Raw genomic sequence first — 18,014 nt, forward strand, 5'->3', positions numbered from 1 at the left:
AATCTCCAGTATATTCTCCAGCCTGTCTGCTGTCTTGTTGTCTGACTGCTTCTGGGTACACACCACCCCTGCAACACCGACATGCAGCCTTCAAGAGTTTCCCTGCCTGCCTTCTACCCTTTCATCTGTACTCCTCTGGCTGCACTCCTTGGGAACCCCAGGTGACGCTGGCCAGCAACCAGTTCACTATTCCTCCTGGTTACATATCACTCCCCTCCTCAACTGGCATGCGATCCAGACAAGCCTTCTCACCTGTACGTCCTGGTCCTCTGGTATTCCTGGTACCTGCCATCTCCAGTCTACCCATCTGTATGCTCCGGTCCCTTGGTCCTCCTGGTGCCTACTGCCCGTGCAATATTCACCTGCACACCCTGATCCTCTGGTCCTCCTGGTACCTGCTGCTCCTGCCACACTCACCTGCACACCATTGTCCTCAGGCCCCTCTGGTCCCTGCCCGGCCTGTCCCCAGCTCTTCACTGCTATACTCTTCTTGGTCTGTTTTTGCAATAAACTCCTTTCTGCTGTCACTCCTCTTCTGAGTTTCAGAGTCTGCATTTTTGGGTCCTACCTCACATGGTCACCACAGAAATGGCAGCCTTATCCCTTCATTTTTTTATAATAAGTAAATGTTGTAATAAACATTTCAGGATAAAGGGTTCATTAAATATATCAGTATCAAGAGATGAGGGAGGTTGGTTAATGTCAGTAATGGGTTTTTTTAAGTGCTAAGATCTCATTTACTGTATCATTTCACCTGATAGTATGAAATGTGAAAGGCAATCATCAACTTGCTACAAAAAAGTGGCATTTCAAATTAAACTGGTTTATGAGCATCCTAATATTCATCTCAATCCCATCATCCACCTGAGAGCCACAATGCTTTAGCATCAGTGGTGCACTGAACACACACAGCCATCTGTTTCTGCTGTTTTAGTTTATACTGTGTTAAAAATGCGATTTTTAATTTGTATACTGAGAGCATACTAAGACACAATTCACATGACAGACAAAAATCTTCTTTCTTTTAACAATTACTTTTATTTCATGAATATTGATGTAGACCAGTGGGACTTTTCTTACAGTAAGGCATTTCTGTCCTTAGTCCAAATAGTTTCAGTGCCATTTTACAATATTGCTTCATTTTTCCATCAGCTATGTGCGTTTTTCCCTCTGTAAATGTCTTTGAATGTCTCTCTTTGTGCACAAAGTAACAGGATTTCCTCTGCTGTCTAAATCCAGCTTGTTGAATGTGGATGAAAAAATAAAAGGCTTAACTAATGTTCTAATCTGTTGTCATGGTTTCTTTCTCAGCGACAAAATGTTTCCTGCTCTGGGATTTGGCGCCCAACTCCCACCAGACTGGAAGGTATGTATGTGTTTGCTGTTGTTGTTGTTAGTGTGTGTGTGTGTGTGTGTGTACCTTTGTATTACTTACATTATGAGGACCGAAACCTATTAACACACTCACACTGTGGGGACTCGAAATCACTGAATTTTAGGGTGGCAACATGGTTTATAGTTAGGATGAGGTTAGGTTAAGTGTTAGGGTCAGGGTTAGGCAAGTAGTGGTTATGGTTAAGGTTAGGATAAGTCTATAGGAAATGAATGTAAGTCAATGTAAAGTCCCCACAAGGAATGAAAATAGCTGTGTGTGTGTGTGTGTTAATGTGTGTGCGTGCTAGACGCAGATAGGTGCATTACATACATGTGTCTGTGACAAAGACAGTGAGAGCCCCGCCCTCTCTGTCATATGGCTGAGGTCGTCATATGCAAACTTAGAGTTAAAGCAAGCCTGTATAATACATGCATTTAACACACAGTCACATGCACAGATAAAACTGTAAGCATTATACATTCATATTCACATGATTACGCAACTGTCAACCCATCTGTGTTGCCATGGCACTGAGCTGATGAAAAGGACAAAGGAGAGAGAGCAGTACACAGAGAGATGGAGGAAGGGTAGGAGGGAGAAAGAGTGGGAGAAATGGCCAGTGTTTCTCAACAGTATTGTACAGTGCAGTGAGGGAAATGTGTCAAGTTTTTTTGTTTGTGTTTCACGTCTCTTCAGGTCTCACACGAATTTGCCATCAACTTTAACCCCACCAACCCCTTCTGTTGTGGTGAGTGCAATATTACTATTTTCACATTTTATACATGTTTCAGATGTGTACTTATTGTAATTGACCCTTTTGTATAATGTGGCCAATATAGGATCTTTGAAGCAGATACCAATATTTATATTTTAATCATTTAAAAATTTTGATGTGTGAGCTGATACTTGCTCTGTGTAGGACACTCCATAAAAAAAACATCTCCAGTTCATGTGACAGCAGCAGGTGCTGCACACTTCTGTGAGTGTCTTGCTGAGTCTGAGTAAATAACAGCTTCACACTTCACCTACACTTTCTGCTCAGGACGTCTAAATTGGCAGCATGAACACCAGTGCACACTATGACACCAAACAGTAGCTCCTGACAATTCAGAGCAGTGAAAGTTCCAGATAAGTGCATTCACATCTATTCATTGACAGGGTACAACTCTGTCTAGGACTCCCTACTACTCTTCAGGAATAAATAGGAAGTCAAACCCTTAGCACTTCTAGATATCATGTGATCTGGAAAACTGAGAATCTTCACAAACATTCACTGATATAGTCCTCTCTCCAAACATTAGTTGGCTGTACACAGAGGTGGGGGTCTCGAGTCAGACTTGAGTTGCAAATTAGAGACTTGCTTGACTAACACCGGTAAATGACTCAACTTGACTTTGACTTGAAATTCACAACCTGAGACTTGATGTAGACTTGAGACAGATGACTCAAAATTACTTTGATTGTATTTGCATTTTTTAGATGTTGAGAAGTTCTGTTTTGTTTTTTAAAACACAAATGGGTGATTTCTAGTGCAATACACACAAACCTGGCAACCTACCAGAACGCAGCAGGGTAACACAGGTCACAGAATGTAGCTGTGGAGGAGCCTAGTCCAAAAATAATTGGATTCAAGCATTATATTGGACATGTCATAGGGATCGGGACACTATTTGAGCAAACCCGTGCACATTGCCTTTGGAGTGAAGTCATATTAGATTATTCTGTTATACCCTCCAAGACAGCATGCTAGTATATGACCAACTGAAAGGGAGGGGGTGATCTGAAGCTCATATTATGTGCAAATGTCATATTTGTTCCCAGACGCAGAGGAGGCGATAGCTAACAGTCAGTGCACTGAAAAGGTTGTTTTATCAGGGCTGTCGGTCCATACCTCAAGCATGTGTGAAAATTTAGTCTTTCACATGACTTATTCTCTTAATGCGTGCACTCCACAGCACACATATGTAACTGTGTCTGTCTTGTGCTCCACTGAAAAGTTAGATACCTAAGGAGGTTTTTTGCTTGTTGTGGGTCAAACAGTTCTACACTAAACTGAAACTCACTATAAAAGGTTTTCACATTATTGCATTGTTTTCACATTTGTGATTTGATACATTTTCATTCTAAAAACACTGTTTATAGTCACTTTAAGATTTGAATTGAGTTTGCAGGGGCTCTAAGTATTTTTTGGTATTTTGTGCCTTTAGTGATTAAAGAGATATCTGGATTTGTCACTGGCTGCTCCACAATGTTTTAATTCTCAAGCTTTTATTTCATATTAGTTTGCTCAGTTGTAACTGATTTGTTGTATTAAATGTATAGTTTTTTAAATTTGGTGGTTAGGTAGGACCCTGGCCTGCTCTAATGTTTTCCAGGAGCAGAAGTAGTCTGCTAGTCCACTGTTATGGCTTGTTGTTAATGCTGGAACCCGTCAGACTTGCGTCCCATATAATTTCCCACTGTGCCTGGGCAACCAAACTAGTTTTACTTCTGGTTATTTTTAGAGTTATTTACTATAACTAGCATAATCAAAACCTGTTTAGAGTCAGTATGAAATCTGAAACTAGGGCACATTTTGTGAATGTGTTACTTTGTTTCAAAACAAACAAAAAAAGAAACTAGCACAGCAATTTGATCTCTAACACTTGACTGCACTGAATAGAACTGAAATGTCTTTTAACCTGGTAAAGCGTGAAGTTTGTTTGGTATTGTTTGTATTCACAGTTGTGAATGTTTCACTTAAAAACATGATATTCCCATAACATTATCAGATCATGAGAATTTTGTATGACTTGACCTGTGACTTGCTTGACTTATAGTGGGGACTTGACTCGACTTGCTTGATTCTCACCCAAGTAACTTGAGACTTGCTTGTGATTTCCAAATATGTGACTTACTCCCACCTCAGACCAGACAAGCCGTAGCTCAGCATTGCTGCCAGTGCACACCTGAACAGTCCAAAACTGAGAATTGTCAACACCTGTTGAATGGACTGCTATGACATTGTTGCCTTTTAGTGAAATACACATTGACAACTATCAGATATCATGAAATTTCATTCACATTTTCAATATCCAATGACAGATCTTAGCAAATGTTAGCATGCTAACATGTTAAACTAAGATTGTGAACATTGCGAATATATTTGCTTAACAGCTGCATGCTAGCATTTTAATTGTGTTGATGGTTTAATAGCATTTAGCTCAGTGCTCCACTGTAGCCTCGCTGGTGCTAGCATCGCTTATAAAAAGTACTTTACTTAGCATAAATAGACACTGTAACTAACATGTCCTTACCTTCATCATATCTATTTAAATTTGACAGGATCTGTAAATTGCCAATGTTTTGCACCTTATTTTAATGGACTGCAAACAAACACTCCTTTTTATATGGTACTTTTGGATTTGTTAATGCACATATTTGAAATGTCCTGGATGCAAATGTGTTTATTGACAAATGCAAACGGTTTGAGCACCAGCTGTTGAGAGCACAACTGAGACCCAGAATGAAAATTTGTAATACATATTTTAGCCTGACGGAGGCAGGAGGTTGTGCTAAAATAGTATACTGCGCCATCTGCTAAGGAAGATTTCTGTAAAGACATTAAGTCCTTTGCTTCATCAAAATAGATTTACAGCTTGATGTTTTTAAAGCATAACACATATAATAAGAAACATTTCCTTTTTAAGTTAGCAGATGAACTGCTTCTCTTCTGACTATGTAAGAGAGCATTTTAGCACATAAATATTTTCTTGCAAAGACCAATACAGCCTCAGGTCTTCTCAAAATGAAAAGACCCAGACCAAACAATAAAACCTGTTTTGGGTCACTGCAGTAACAAAATGCTGCTATAATTACTATATAAAACCTTGTTATAACTGTTTAAAGTACAATATGCAACCATTCTTAGAAGGCGTTAGCATTATACTATATTCCTCTATATGTTTGTCCTCCACAGCTCCATACATGAGAAGGTCATAATATGAGGAACACCTCTAAATAAAATATAGTCCACTACAACACCACCTTTAACTATGACATCAATAAAAATATATGGAATTGAGTTTATACATTTATGACAATTTCTCCAAAAACTGAAACATTTTGAGTTTCATAAACACAGATGTTAAGGTGGAAGTGTTGCACTGAAGTGCATACAATTGTACAGGTGTACCTAATAAAGTGGCCGGGCAGTGTATCTTATAGAGTATACCATGTTTCTAGCATGTTTTACAATGAAGAAGTATATTATAATCTGATTGAAATATCAATGAAAAGGACCCCACTTTTATAGCAAAATAATAAGCACAAAAAATATGCAGCTGTGTTTAACAGTGTTGTGACCTAAACAGAGCAATAGCAAGCTTTCTTAAGCTTGTGGCTACCAACTGAAAATGTCTTAATTGAGGTTTGGAGGCTTAGGAGCATTTTTCCATATGTGGCCCATCTCTTTTCACTTTGTTACAAACTTCTATTCACCCTCCTCTTTTATTTTAAGGCATGTTGCTATTTTAAGGCATTTTATTTTAAGACTTAATTTAAAGTCTTTCTCTTTCTGTGTCTGTAGGTGTGGAGGGTATTGCCCAAGCCTACTCTGCCTGTCTCCCTCACATCCGTTTCTATGGCCCCACAAACTTTGCTCCAATCATCAACCATGTAGCACGTTTTGCTGCCCAGGCCCTTCAGCAAGAGAAAGCAGCGGTGGGTGACAGCATCATACCTATTTATCTGCCTTTCTTGGTGTATGATCTCCTGTAAAGCGCTTTGGCCAGTGTAACACACTGTGAGAAAGCGCTATATAAATACAGTCCATTTACCATTTCTACATTATCATCATTCTTCAGTGGAATCTGATTAACATACTTACTTGGTTCTTGACTTTAGCTTTAGTCCAGTGCTTAGTGCACACATTCTAACCCAGGCCAAAATGTGATCATATTGGTCTCAGTTATCATCCCACAGGGCAGCTCATACCAAAGAAACACAAACACTTCACTAAATAAGATTAGATTAGATTAGATGCAACTTTATTGTCATTACAAATGTACAAGTACACGACAACGAAATACAGCTTAGCATCTAACCAGAAGTGCAATAACAACATTGCAGACTGTGCAGTATCTACAGTATGTACAGTCAGTACTAATTTACCAATAGATATGTACAATTGATATTTACAGTAAGTTATGTAAGGTAATGTACAATATACAACCGACTTTATGCATTTCACACCAGTATGTACTCACCAGTAGCAGAGCAACCTTCAGTTGTGAAGACCTGCCAGTGCAGTTGGTACTCTGTCCAACTGTATTTATGCACTTTGTTTAGCAACTTGATGGCTGACAGGACAAACAAGTGTGCATCTGTTGGCTCAGATTCCTGGCATGATGACCAGAGTGGCAGGAAGGAGGGTGACAGACTGGAGTGACAACTGTCTTCATCGTACACTCCTTTGCAGCTGAGACACTGACCAGCCATTTCACACATTTGTGGGCTTAACAACATGATAGGGAGGAATCCTCCATCTCCTTTATGGGCCACTTTATCAGTTGTTTCCTTTACTTCTCTCCACCATGAACACTTTGCATTTTATACCTGCTAAATATTAGCATGTTAATATCATTGCTGTGGGCTTGTCAGCATGCCAAAGTGAGCATTGAAGTGATTAAGTACAGCTTCATAGACCTGGCAGCAGGACTGTCGACTGCTAGTCTTGTTTGCAGATGATGTACTAAGGTTCATCTGACCTGTTAATTATGCCAGCATTGTCATGCCTGTGGGCTTTGTAACTTCAAGCCACGTGCAGCATACTGTATGTTCAACTGCTGTAATAGCACATAAAAATCTAACTAAGAACAAGCCTAAGGTTCTGTCTCACACCAAGAAGGCTTTCTATTTTGGTGATGCTGTTGCTACAGATATTGATGGGAAAATCAATCAGGAAACAGAGAGTCAAGCTTGAAAACTTATCAGATGCCAAACTGTGTATCTTCCTTTATTTGAAAAGTTAACGCAGTTATTTGCTCCTCTGTTATGTTTTTTTTGTGCTGGTGTGCTCAGTCTGCAGAGCTAATGCAGTTGTCATATTGAAATGAATGGAGGAGACTGTGTGTTTTAATCTTTTGCTTTTGCTTGTCTTCAGCACATCTTGAAAGATCATCTCTTTAGTGTTCCAATTTCTGAGACAGTATGTCATATTGAGGAATTTTCTTTTAATATTCTCTTTTGAGTGTCTAATCGTAGCATCATTTTGGCACCTCTGGCAGCACACACATCATGTCGTCAGCCTGGTGTAAGACACACTAAGCATCTGGTTTCACTACACCTGGATGTCACAATTTTTTCAAATGTTTCATTTTGCTATTTGCACCAGAATGAGGTTTTTTATTTCACCTTTGTTATTGCAAACTCTAAATTTAGTAAGATTTTTTTCTGGCTGCTTAGAAACTATTCAAATCCTAACTGAATGTGTAATCACTGCCGTTGTTTCTAAATCTATCACCTTGTGGATACAAATAAGAGAAGTATTTGCCTCAGACCCACAGTATTGTTTACTGTGAGTTGGCAGTGTTTAGCACAGACAGGGGTCCTGGGTTCAGTCACCTGTAAGGCCCACAGGTGCAGCAGAATCCTGTCAGGACAGATAGGATCCTTTTAATAAATAGCATGGACTGTGCAGCTTGTTCCCTGTCTGTGGTTCAGTTTGTTTCCATTTATGGTCATGCCCTTACGTTCATGTCTCTGACTGCATGACTACACTGCTGCAAAAACAAATGTAGTGTGGGCACAGAGGTCTTGGACATGACGTCTAACTACAACAAGGAACGAGACTTACCTGTGAGGCTCAACATGATGTTCCCACTAGGATCACTCACACAAAAATGTACAGAGATGTGTGACACTCACAGGTGCATCAGGTCTACAAAGTTTCAGTAAATGGTACATGTCCCCCTCTTGTATGTATCCAGTGTCTCCTGCTTAATTCTGAAGGGAATGCAGTAGCTGGGTATCATTATGCTCCCATGGTGCTCTTTGTCCATAATTATACCCTGTCACCCTGTGGAGAACAAATTCATGTGCAAAATACACAACGGATTGCACTTGTCTGTGTGTTGTGTAGCAGAATCCTTTTGTTTCTGTAAGGAAATGATTGCAGACCCCTTTTCCTTTTTTTTAATATTGCACTCAGTTCAAACAGGGGTGGAACAGAGGAAAGAGGAACAGATAATGAGATTTGACAGCCGCAGTAGAAATGTGTGAGGACCCCATACTAGGTTAGTGGTTAGACTGGTGTATGTACTGTGTGTGTGTGTGTGTGTGTGTGTGTTGGAGTTAGTAGGCGGGTAGGGCGTAGGCTGCACAAATCAGCTATTGCTCTGCCTCAGTATTCCTGTTGCTCTGATAATGAGAGAACCTGAGTCTGTAGACTATGTGACTGTGTACGAACACTCTCCTGCTCCTGGCACACAGACACACAGGCTGTAGGCCAGTGAAGTCTGTGTGTGTCCCAGTGTGAGAGCGACCCTGTGTGTTTGTGTGATAATGATTCTCTAATGAGCGCTGCTGTTAGCACATTAAAGAGACAGTCTTCAGAGGCCTCCCTGCATGTGAGCGTGTGAAAAATGGAAGTGTGATTATTATTATTTTTTTTTTCACTGAGCAAAGCCACAGTGTGTCTTCACCTTGTCTTCTCTTATCAGAGGCTAACCAGTCACATTCTAGTCCACAGCAGTGATGAAATGCTCATTGTGTGCATGTGTGTGTGCCCACATATGGTACAGCTTTCATCAGACCACACAGCCAGTACAACAACGTCTGGCTTTCCTGGATAACCGGTGGTACACAGCCAGTTATCACGTGGCTTCTTTAACTCTGGGTCTAACCAACCAGCTCTGAGCATGTTCATGAAAAAAGGCCAGAGCTGTTAATTACAAACAACATCACAGAACCATGAGAGAAATACATACCATAAGGAATAATTATTTGGGAGTTATTCCCAGAATTGAAAAGTAACTAAGTACATTTCCTCAAGCAGTGTACTTAAGGACAGTTTTGAGGTGTCTCCACTTGAGTATTTTTATTTTCTGCTACTTCATACTTCAACTTTTGACTCACTGCATTTATTTGACAACTTTAGTTACTAGTTACAGAGTGAGATGAATAATACAAAACACAGTATAATTATAAGACTTGGTGGGATATTCGCAAGCAACCTAGTAGTATGTAAAGTACTTCAAATTATAAACATATAAGGTAACATTTATTAGTATTAAATAATTATTAAATAATATTAACTCCACTTTTACCAGCTGCAACATTAAATGTGATGTACACAATAATACATAAATAATTATTGTTCAATAATAAGATTACATTAGATACACATTGATGTGTAATGTGCTATTCTGCAGAGTGAGTACTTTTACTACATTAAGTAGCATTAAGTAGTACTTTTAGTTCTGAATGTGGGACCTCTATTTGTACTTTACATTGTGGTATTGCTACATTTACCTCCATCCGCCAATCCACATAAGATGAATGTTTTATACTCAGTTGAGATAAAAAAAAAAATGCTATTTTTTTAAATGTAAAATAAATTTTTTTAAAGTGCAATGCAATAAAGTAGTAGATAAAGTGTGTGACTTACTAGCATGAAACAAAAAAGGCTATGATTTCTTCAAGTCTTCATTTTTGTTTGTTTGAGGTCTTTTTAATTATGTCCTGTTGTTGCACTGGTTTAATGATAGACTGGACAATTAGTGCCACCAATTGTTTATCTCGATTCACCAGTCTTCTAGTATTTGTACAACAGTAGTAGATGGAAACATGCATTAATTTGCATTTTCTCTGGGAATTTATTTAAAATTTGTGCTACATTTGAATGGAAATTGGCTAGTGTAGTGACTACTGTATCTCTGTTAGAAGCATTGTTTTAAACACAAGATGGACACTTGTTTCTTCTATCTCTGACATAAATAACATGAAAATTAATAGAAAAATAATTTTGCTGTTTTATTAGTCTTGCCTATCATTTTATTTATAAACTCAGGACTTTTGTACCTGTCAGCATCGTGTCTAAGTCATGAATCCATTGTTCCAGTAATGAGTATACAGACTTTGGATGTTTTGGTTTGGTCCTGAAATTACTCTGAATAGGATAGCCATGCTGCATAAGGTGGTCTACCCTAGTTAAATGTAAGCCAGCTTTGTTATAGTGGAAAACCTGAGCTAAACTCAAAGATAGGTGGCTAACATGCTTATCTCATTTCCTGGTCAAGGCTTTTGGAGATAAAATTAGTTTCCCCTGTTTGTTTTTATTGCTGTTGCATTCAGTGAAACTTGATCTGACCCTTCATTAGGTTAGTGCTCAGTTACATGTCCCTAGAAGTGGCAAAAGTGTTTGTGTGTAACACATTGTATAACGCATGTTTGATGCTCTAATAAAGACAGGTGTGAAATGATGTAGTGTCTCCTGCAGACTCCCTGATGTCTCTGTACATCGCGACTTTAGACACACACATTGTCCCTTATTATTCTGTCTGTGTTTTTATCTGTGGTGTGCAGAATCGCAAAATCAGCCCTTTCAGGGTGCTCCAGTCCAGCTGTCTCTACCTATTTCTCAGCAGAGATAGTGTTGGGCTTTACATATGAATCCCTCATGATGTGTTAATCCCCTCTGCAGCAGCATGTCTGCTGCTCTGCTCTCTTGTAAGTCCAGCCATGATTATGAAGGTCCTGTTTTGAAATGCATGATAACATACTGCAGCACTGCATTTGATGTGATAAATGCTACACAGTACAGGGCTGGGGCTAACAACGTGAGCTTATTTAATGCTTAATTAGTATATAATAATTAGAAATAATAGGCAAAGGACTATATGAAATGTGAAAGGTGTTGTCTCCAGCCTTCACCCAACTCTGCAGTTTCCCTCTGCACTACAGTCATTTTAGTATCTTTCAGATTATTGTTTGTTTTACTATTAGGTTGACACTAACAGCACTCATCAACCATCCAGCTGGCAGGTGTTTGCAGTTTTAAAAAAAATAGTAGTATAGTACTGATGAACTATTTGTTGTAGCCTACTATGGTTTGCTACCAGTCCAAACGGCACACAGACAAAGTCAGCAATTAGGTGATGGACATAGTGGAGCATTTACCAGCTAAAGACCAGGATATTTTATATCTTAGAATTTAAAAGAGACAGTACTTTTTTAGATGTCCAGTAACCTGTCACTAAACTAATGCTAATGATACTCCATGTCTATTGGATGGAAATTGTCTACTGTATGCTAGCGTTAAAGCTGCTATAAGTAATATTTAATGATAACAATGTATCAAATGATAATGGAAAACAGTGTGAATTAATCTCTAATTTGTGTTTGTTGTTGTGCTCTGTGCGTAATATAAGTTTGGAGCATAAACCTGCTATAATCAGTATTGATCACTTAACTACGACTGTGTGAGAGAGGTAACTTTCAAATGCACAACGAATTGTAATGCACTTCCCCTCAGCTCTGTGGAGTGAGGTATTTTCAGGTTTCAGCTTGTTGTTATGGATTTACATCCTGCACCTTTACTCTTTTGTTTGCCTCACACAGCCCTTGTCAGTGTCATTTTCAAAATAGGAAAGTGTTTTCATTTTTAAAAAAACCTAATAATCTCATAACCTGTTCATCCACAAACAACAAACAATCTAAACGACTTGCAGGTGTACACAGTGGAACTTTTAGCAGCTATAGTCACATACAACATACTGTATTCCTTAGGAGGTGGTGGAGACCAGACCAGAGCTAAAAGGAGATGAGATGCCATAATTACATTTATCAACCAGACACACAGCTTGAAATGAATGACAATGTTGCTTCACTTCTGCTAGATATGTAAATAAGGAGCAGTTTTCTAACACATTTGCCAGTTAAACTATAAATTATTGTCAGTGCCGTGTTCACAGCTCATTGCACTGCCCCTAAGTGGCCAAAGAAGTAAATTAAAGCAGGGTAAACAATGGGAATGAAATCCAGAAAAACCTGGCTCGTCTGGTCTGTTACAAGGGGAAGAAAGAAGGTTCTTGCCATGTTGGCCCCCTGATGATACATCTGACCAAAGTGGCATTGCTAACTCCCCCTTTATACATAATGGTGTATATTTAGTGTATCTTCTTATTTTACCCCTTTTAAATATGTTTGGTGCTATTTGTTGATGAGACAATATTTTCTTCACTAATGTCACAAAGCAACATATCAGTGATAGACAAGGCAGCTGTATAACACATTTCATACACAGAGGCAATTCAAGTGTTACATCAGCAAAGAAAAATATTAACAGTATTAAAAATGGTAGTAGTTTCCTAAAATACTATTCTCCCCTCCGTGCCAGTATTTATGTAAGTGTTTTTATCAACAGGACATGGGCCCCTTATCATTTGTCTATGTGTTTGATGAAAAGACAGGTTGGCCCCTTATACAGATGCACATTTTCATACTCATGAAGTCCTTTAAATTGCATGTAAATTTGCAGAAAAACAACAGATTTTAGGCTAATTATGGTATGGTACAGGTTATTTCTTATCCTGAAACCTGAGCTATTTCCCTCCTGATTCACTGCAGTTGCAGTTTGTCCTTTCTTTTTCATAATAATTTCTCACCATTCACTTCTCTTCCTCATGTTCATCCCTGGATTCATTTTTTCCCAGGAACAGATGGTGTGCTCTGTCATAGGAAGGGAGCCCAACTTGCTGTAATGCAGAAAAGCTTTCATTCTGATTTGTTTGTTTTATCCTCCCATGTGCAGTGTTGTCTAGCTCTGGCTCCCTTATCTTAAATCATCTCCTCTTCACTGTTTCTCCTAACACTTTCCAGTTCTGTATTGCCTTTTTTCATTTCTTTGTCAACTCTGTTCTTCTCTACCTCCTCCACACTGTCACTCTGCTCACCATTGTCGACAGCATAATCATCACAACTGTAACAGATTTCCCCATGTTTTTTTTTGCAGTACAGATTTCTCCCCAACTTACTGTATGATCTATTTGTCAAATTTTCCATCTTGTCTTTCCCCCTTCTTTTCCTCATTTCTTACCTCATTGCTTCCCTTCCTCTATGCTTGTCCCCCCGCAGCAGTACTTCACTCTCCTCATTATAACAGATGGTGTCATCAGCGATATGGACGAGACACGTCACGCCATCGTACAGGCGTCTAAGCTCCCCATGTCCATAATCATCATTGGTGTGGGCAACGCAGACTTTGCTGCCATGGAGTTCCTAGATGGAGACGCCAGTGTTTTGAGGTCCAACACGGGAGAGGAGGCTGTTCGGGACATTGTGCAGTTCGTCCCTTTCAGGGATTTCCGTAATGTGAGTATTGGTCTCAGGCTGGAAGATGTCCTGTAACCTGCATGCACTCTAAAAATTAATTACTTTATTGTACAAAGTAGTTCAGCGAATTCAGCTAACTCATGTTGTATATGTTATTTAAATGGCTATTTTAAAGCATAAGGCCAATTATTTTCTATATTAACAGTATTTTCAAACACTCCCCATACAGAGACTAAAACAGTGATTTGCCTCTACTCGTGATTAACGTCTGTCAGTCCTGGATTAGGTTATTGACCCATACCACAGACCTCTGCTGTTGTTCAAAAACAATTAAAAACATATCATTGAATTACACCGCTGCTCTGGTTGATATGTTTCTTCATTATGAAACACTATACCCTGATATTTTTAAAAAATGTTGCTCCAAAGGCTCCAGATGAACATTACTTTGTACAGAATCTGAAGTAAGCAAGAGTCAAGAGTCCATGTGCAAGATCTCTGGATATTCTTAACAAATATCAAGGTCTTGTGTTTTGGACTAAGGAACTATGTCACTAAGTGCAGCAATGCTCTTCACTGATTTGTTTTTTTTTTAATTGTTTTTGAACATCAGTGGAGTTCTGTGGCACAGACAAATAAGCTACTCCATGACTGAAAGACTAACAGACACCAACAGTGAGCAGAGGCAACTCATTGTCGGTTTTAGTCTGTATATCGGGACTGTTGAAAACACTGTTAATATAGAAAATGACGGCCTTGCCCTTTAACATTTGGCCAAGGGAGAACAGTTGAATATTGGCTTTTGGGCTAACATTAATATGTATTGTCCCAAAAAAGTATAGTAAAGTTGAGATTTACTGTAACAGGATAGGTTGTTTTTGAAAAATGTAAATAGAATAAAATTACTTTTTGCACTGTGCTATGAAGCCCAGTTTAGCAAAAACATATAGATGCAAAATATACAGTACAATATACAGATGTAGAAAAGTCTAGTCTGAGGTTTCTTTGTTCTCAAATGTCCGCGTTTATTTTGGGACCTTGATTTAGTTTGAGTCTTTTTACAAAAATGTTTTGTTCAATTGAATTTTGTTAGATTTTGTCTCAAATTTATTGACATTTGAGTCTAGTTTTTGTCAGTGACATCTTCGTCGTGCATATTAAATTTTTATATTTGCTAAGCATTTTGAGGCTACAGGTGTTATTGGTGAAAAAAGCTGTTCGTTCATTTGTTCATACACACATACCCACAGTGTCCATGTCGCCCTGCTCTGCAATATTATAACAGACTGATTCTCCTACATAAATCAAGGTCTATTTTTCTGTTTTCTTCACTTCAAAGCCATGAAGCAGAAGCTGGATTCACTCACCTGTTCACTAAAGGAATGTTCATTGTCTGAGTTTAGCTCAGCTGTGCATTATCATTCAGTGCCCATTTGCAGAGCTGCAACTTTTGGACCTTCATATGTGACTTGCAGTGTCATTTTGATGTTTATTTAGTTCTGCGGTAGAGGCCTCTCCTAATGACATGTCTTGCCGTTCTGTGTGTGAATGTGTTACTGAATAGAAGCCTGTTGCTACTCAGTCTGTAGCTGCTCTCACACACATACAGGGTCTGCTGGATGGGGTTGGCTGCCTGGTGATCTTAGCCTCAACAGAGACACTGTGAGTGAATGTGTGTGACGTGCTGATGAGCATACACACTCACATGTGAAGTGTTAATGTGAGTGTTCATAAATGCTCATTAGTTTGTACACATTTTCAGGCTTTGCACAAGGGAACTCATCTAATGCATTTTTGTTTTGTCTTGTTTTTTCATTTTAATTTTTCATTTTTGTGTGTGGGCTGGTGGTGGGTGAACTGACTTCCTCTGTAGTGGGAGGAACAGACAGCGTTTGCTGGCTTCTTTCCAGTTTGTTAGTGGGAGGGTGAGAGACAGCAAATAGCAGAAGATAGAGGAAAAGGGAGAAATGAAGCTGAGAGAGTTAATGAGAGTGACCTGAAATGATGGGCTGTGTTGGCAGGCTAATGTTTACTACAAATTATCTTTCTAATGTTAGAATAGTTGGTACAGGCGTCACACAATCATCTACAGTAGGTCTAGTTTGATGTACAGGCATTTAAAGTGGGACCAGAAGAGACCACAGGCACCAGTATTCTAATCTTTCAAGGCCATCACTGTGCTCAGTGTTTCTGTTTTTTGTAAAAGATAGAGCTCTCACACTTTTTGTCTCTCTCAGGCACCCAAGGAAACTCTCGCCAAGTCGGTTCTGGCCGAACTGCCTCAGCAGGTCACCCAGTACTTTAAACAACGGAATCTACCACCCATCAACCCGGCACCGGAGTGAGACATCCTGAACAAGAGAGTCCACGCGCTGTACAGTAGCTCAGCAAAACCTCTCTTCTTGTTAACAGCAAACAGTAAAGAATGAAAGTTTCTGTATCACCTGTGAACAAATGTTAAGTTTTGGACAAAAAAATAAAACATCAAACATTGAAAACATCCCTGCCATTATATTTGCAAAGATTTCTGGTTAAACAATGCTGGATCCGTATCCAACATGAATCCATCAGAAGTGATGCTGTCTGTTTCTTAAAGCTCTCCAACACTCAGATGTATGACAATACTGTGTAAAGGACCATTGCATGTCTTCACTGATGGCAGGTGATTATATTAATATGCAGGTAAAACTCTGGCCTTTTGTAGATAAATTAAAACTATCTTGATTCATCTGGTTTGTATTGTGTTTTGCATGTGTGTGTCTTGTGATCGATACCATGTGGTACATACAACTCCTTGATGTCCCTGTAAGCTGAAATGTATCAGTGGTCGAATCTTCTTCTGTTTTCATACGGATCCTTTGCAGGTAGATCAGATGAAGGTCGTTTGATTTTGTGCTCAGGTGTGGCGTACTTACAGACTGAGCCTGAACAGAGCACTGTTTCTTCACCCATGCACTGTCATCATAGAGAGGTTGTAACTTAGATCTTTAGATCTCTAGTCATCTGATGACCAGTTGGCAGGTTTTAGCTCCACTATGTTTATTTGATTTAAAGTGACTGGATCAGAGAAGGGTGAAGCCAAAGTGGCGTCTGTAGCACTAACGCATGATTAGCGTGGTATACTGTGTGAACTCTAGGCTGTTCAATGTGGGACCATTTTGATAAGTTTTGCAAAATCCTTGTATTTCCTAAGACTTTAGTTCATGCTGCATGTTGCCAATATCTGCTCATTATTTACAAACTGATGATCACAAATGCATGATTTTTATTTCAAATGATGTATTTATCAGATTTTGTACATGTTTTAATGAGAGTCAAATGAAAGTGACAGATGTGTTACATGGCAAAATTTTCAGAGAAGGGTTTTACTGAGAGAGTGGAAGCACAGGAGTTTTTGATGTGCATATACATCGAATGTATATTTATACAATGTTGTTTATCTTCTGATAAGCAAATGTTTCTGACCTGTTTTTAATGTACTTTTTATGCAGTGGCAATTTGTGTACTTCAACTACTACTGTGTTTTGCTGTGCATCTTTGTACCAAATGTGTTGCTATTAATTTTTTTAAAGCTGTCTATGTCCACGCTCAGGTTAATAAACTGAAGGTAATGTCACATGTTCCCCTCAGTCTCTCTGGCTGTAAGTGCGGGGGATCTAACTAACCAATATAAACACAATGAGATCAACCACAGGGGGCAGCAAAATTACTACAGGCACAAAACAGTCGCCAAGCGCACAACCCAACATCCACTTGGACTCAAGAATAAACTTATTAGATTTTTGTGGTAAAAGGTCAAGGTCACTGTGGCCTGTTGTTTGTCCCATTGCTGTGAATTGGACTTGTTGGCAGAAACTCATAAAGGTTACAGAGGAAAAAAAATGCTTACAAAAACGCCACTTTCATCCTACACCCTTTTTAGGCAGTATGAGGATTTCTTAATGTTCTGGTTTGGTGCCGCTTCCAATGACAAACCACCTTAACATACTGCATTCACTGGCAGATTTAAAAGAATGCGGCTGGAACTAAGTTTAATCTAAAGTGTTTGTGTTTTGAATGCTTCAGAGTTCAAATCCTCAACTGATATTTCCTTTGTGTATGTTGCTCATATTATCTGTTGTCATAGCAACTCATCTCAGATACACCAGTGGTACTGAGCTTCACCTGCTGGGCTGCCTTAAAGATGCAAGTGAACTGTCCTCAGTGTCCTCAGGTGTCCTTGTCACCGATCATGAACACAAGATAAAATTATCTTCCAGTCTCATCATCACTGTGTTTACAAGGGCTTTGAATCTCTCTCAGTCCTTTACAGCAATGCACCTACAGA

The 18,014-nt window shown here is 39.1% G+C and overlaps 1 protein-coding gene across 1 annotated transcript; it reads left to right on the forward strand.

Annotated features, from left to right (window-relative positions):
- The first annotated feature begins 227 nt into the window (after positions 1 to 227).
- LOC109952279 (copine-2-like) lies at positions 228 to 17,317 on the forward strand. The gene is made up of 6 exons (XM_020587267.1): positions 228 to 493; positions 1,312 to 1,366; positions 2,072 to 2,123; positions 5,943 to 6,076; positions 13,490 to 13,726; positions 15,925 to 17,317. Exons 1-6 carry the CDS (start codon positions 228 to 230, stop codon positions 16,030 to 16,032), a joined length of 852 nt encoding a protein of 283 aa, XP_020442923.1. The 3' UTR covers positions 16,033 to 17,317.
- The last annotated feature ends 697 nt before the right edge of the window (positions 17,318 to 18,014 follow it).

The sequence above is a fragment of the Monopterus albus genome, unplaced genomic scaffold (genome assembly GCF_001952655.1).
Source record: "Monopterus albus unplaced genomic scaffold, M_albus_1.0 scaffold448.1, whole genome shotgun sequence".
In the NCBI taxonomy this organism is placed as follows: Eukaryota; Metazoa; Chordata; class Actinopteri; order Synbranchiformes; family Synbranchidae; genus Monopterus; species Monopterus albus.

Bases quoted from the DNA above. Each gene is read 5' to 3' on its own strand.
- LOC109952279 (XM_020587267.1), top strand. From the start codon at position 228: ATGCGATCCAGACAAGCCTTCTCACCTGTACGTCCTGGTCCTCTGGTA. The intron at 2,124-5,942 runs GTGAGTGCAATA...CTGTGTCTGTAG, and splicing joins CACCAACCCCTTCTGTTGTG to GTGTGGAGGGTATTGCCCAA. The intron at 6,077-13,489 runs GTGGGTGACAGC...GTCCCCCCGCAG, and splicing joins TTCAGCAAGAGAAAGCAGCG to CAGTACTTCACTCTCCTCAT.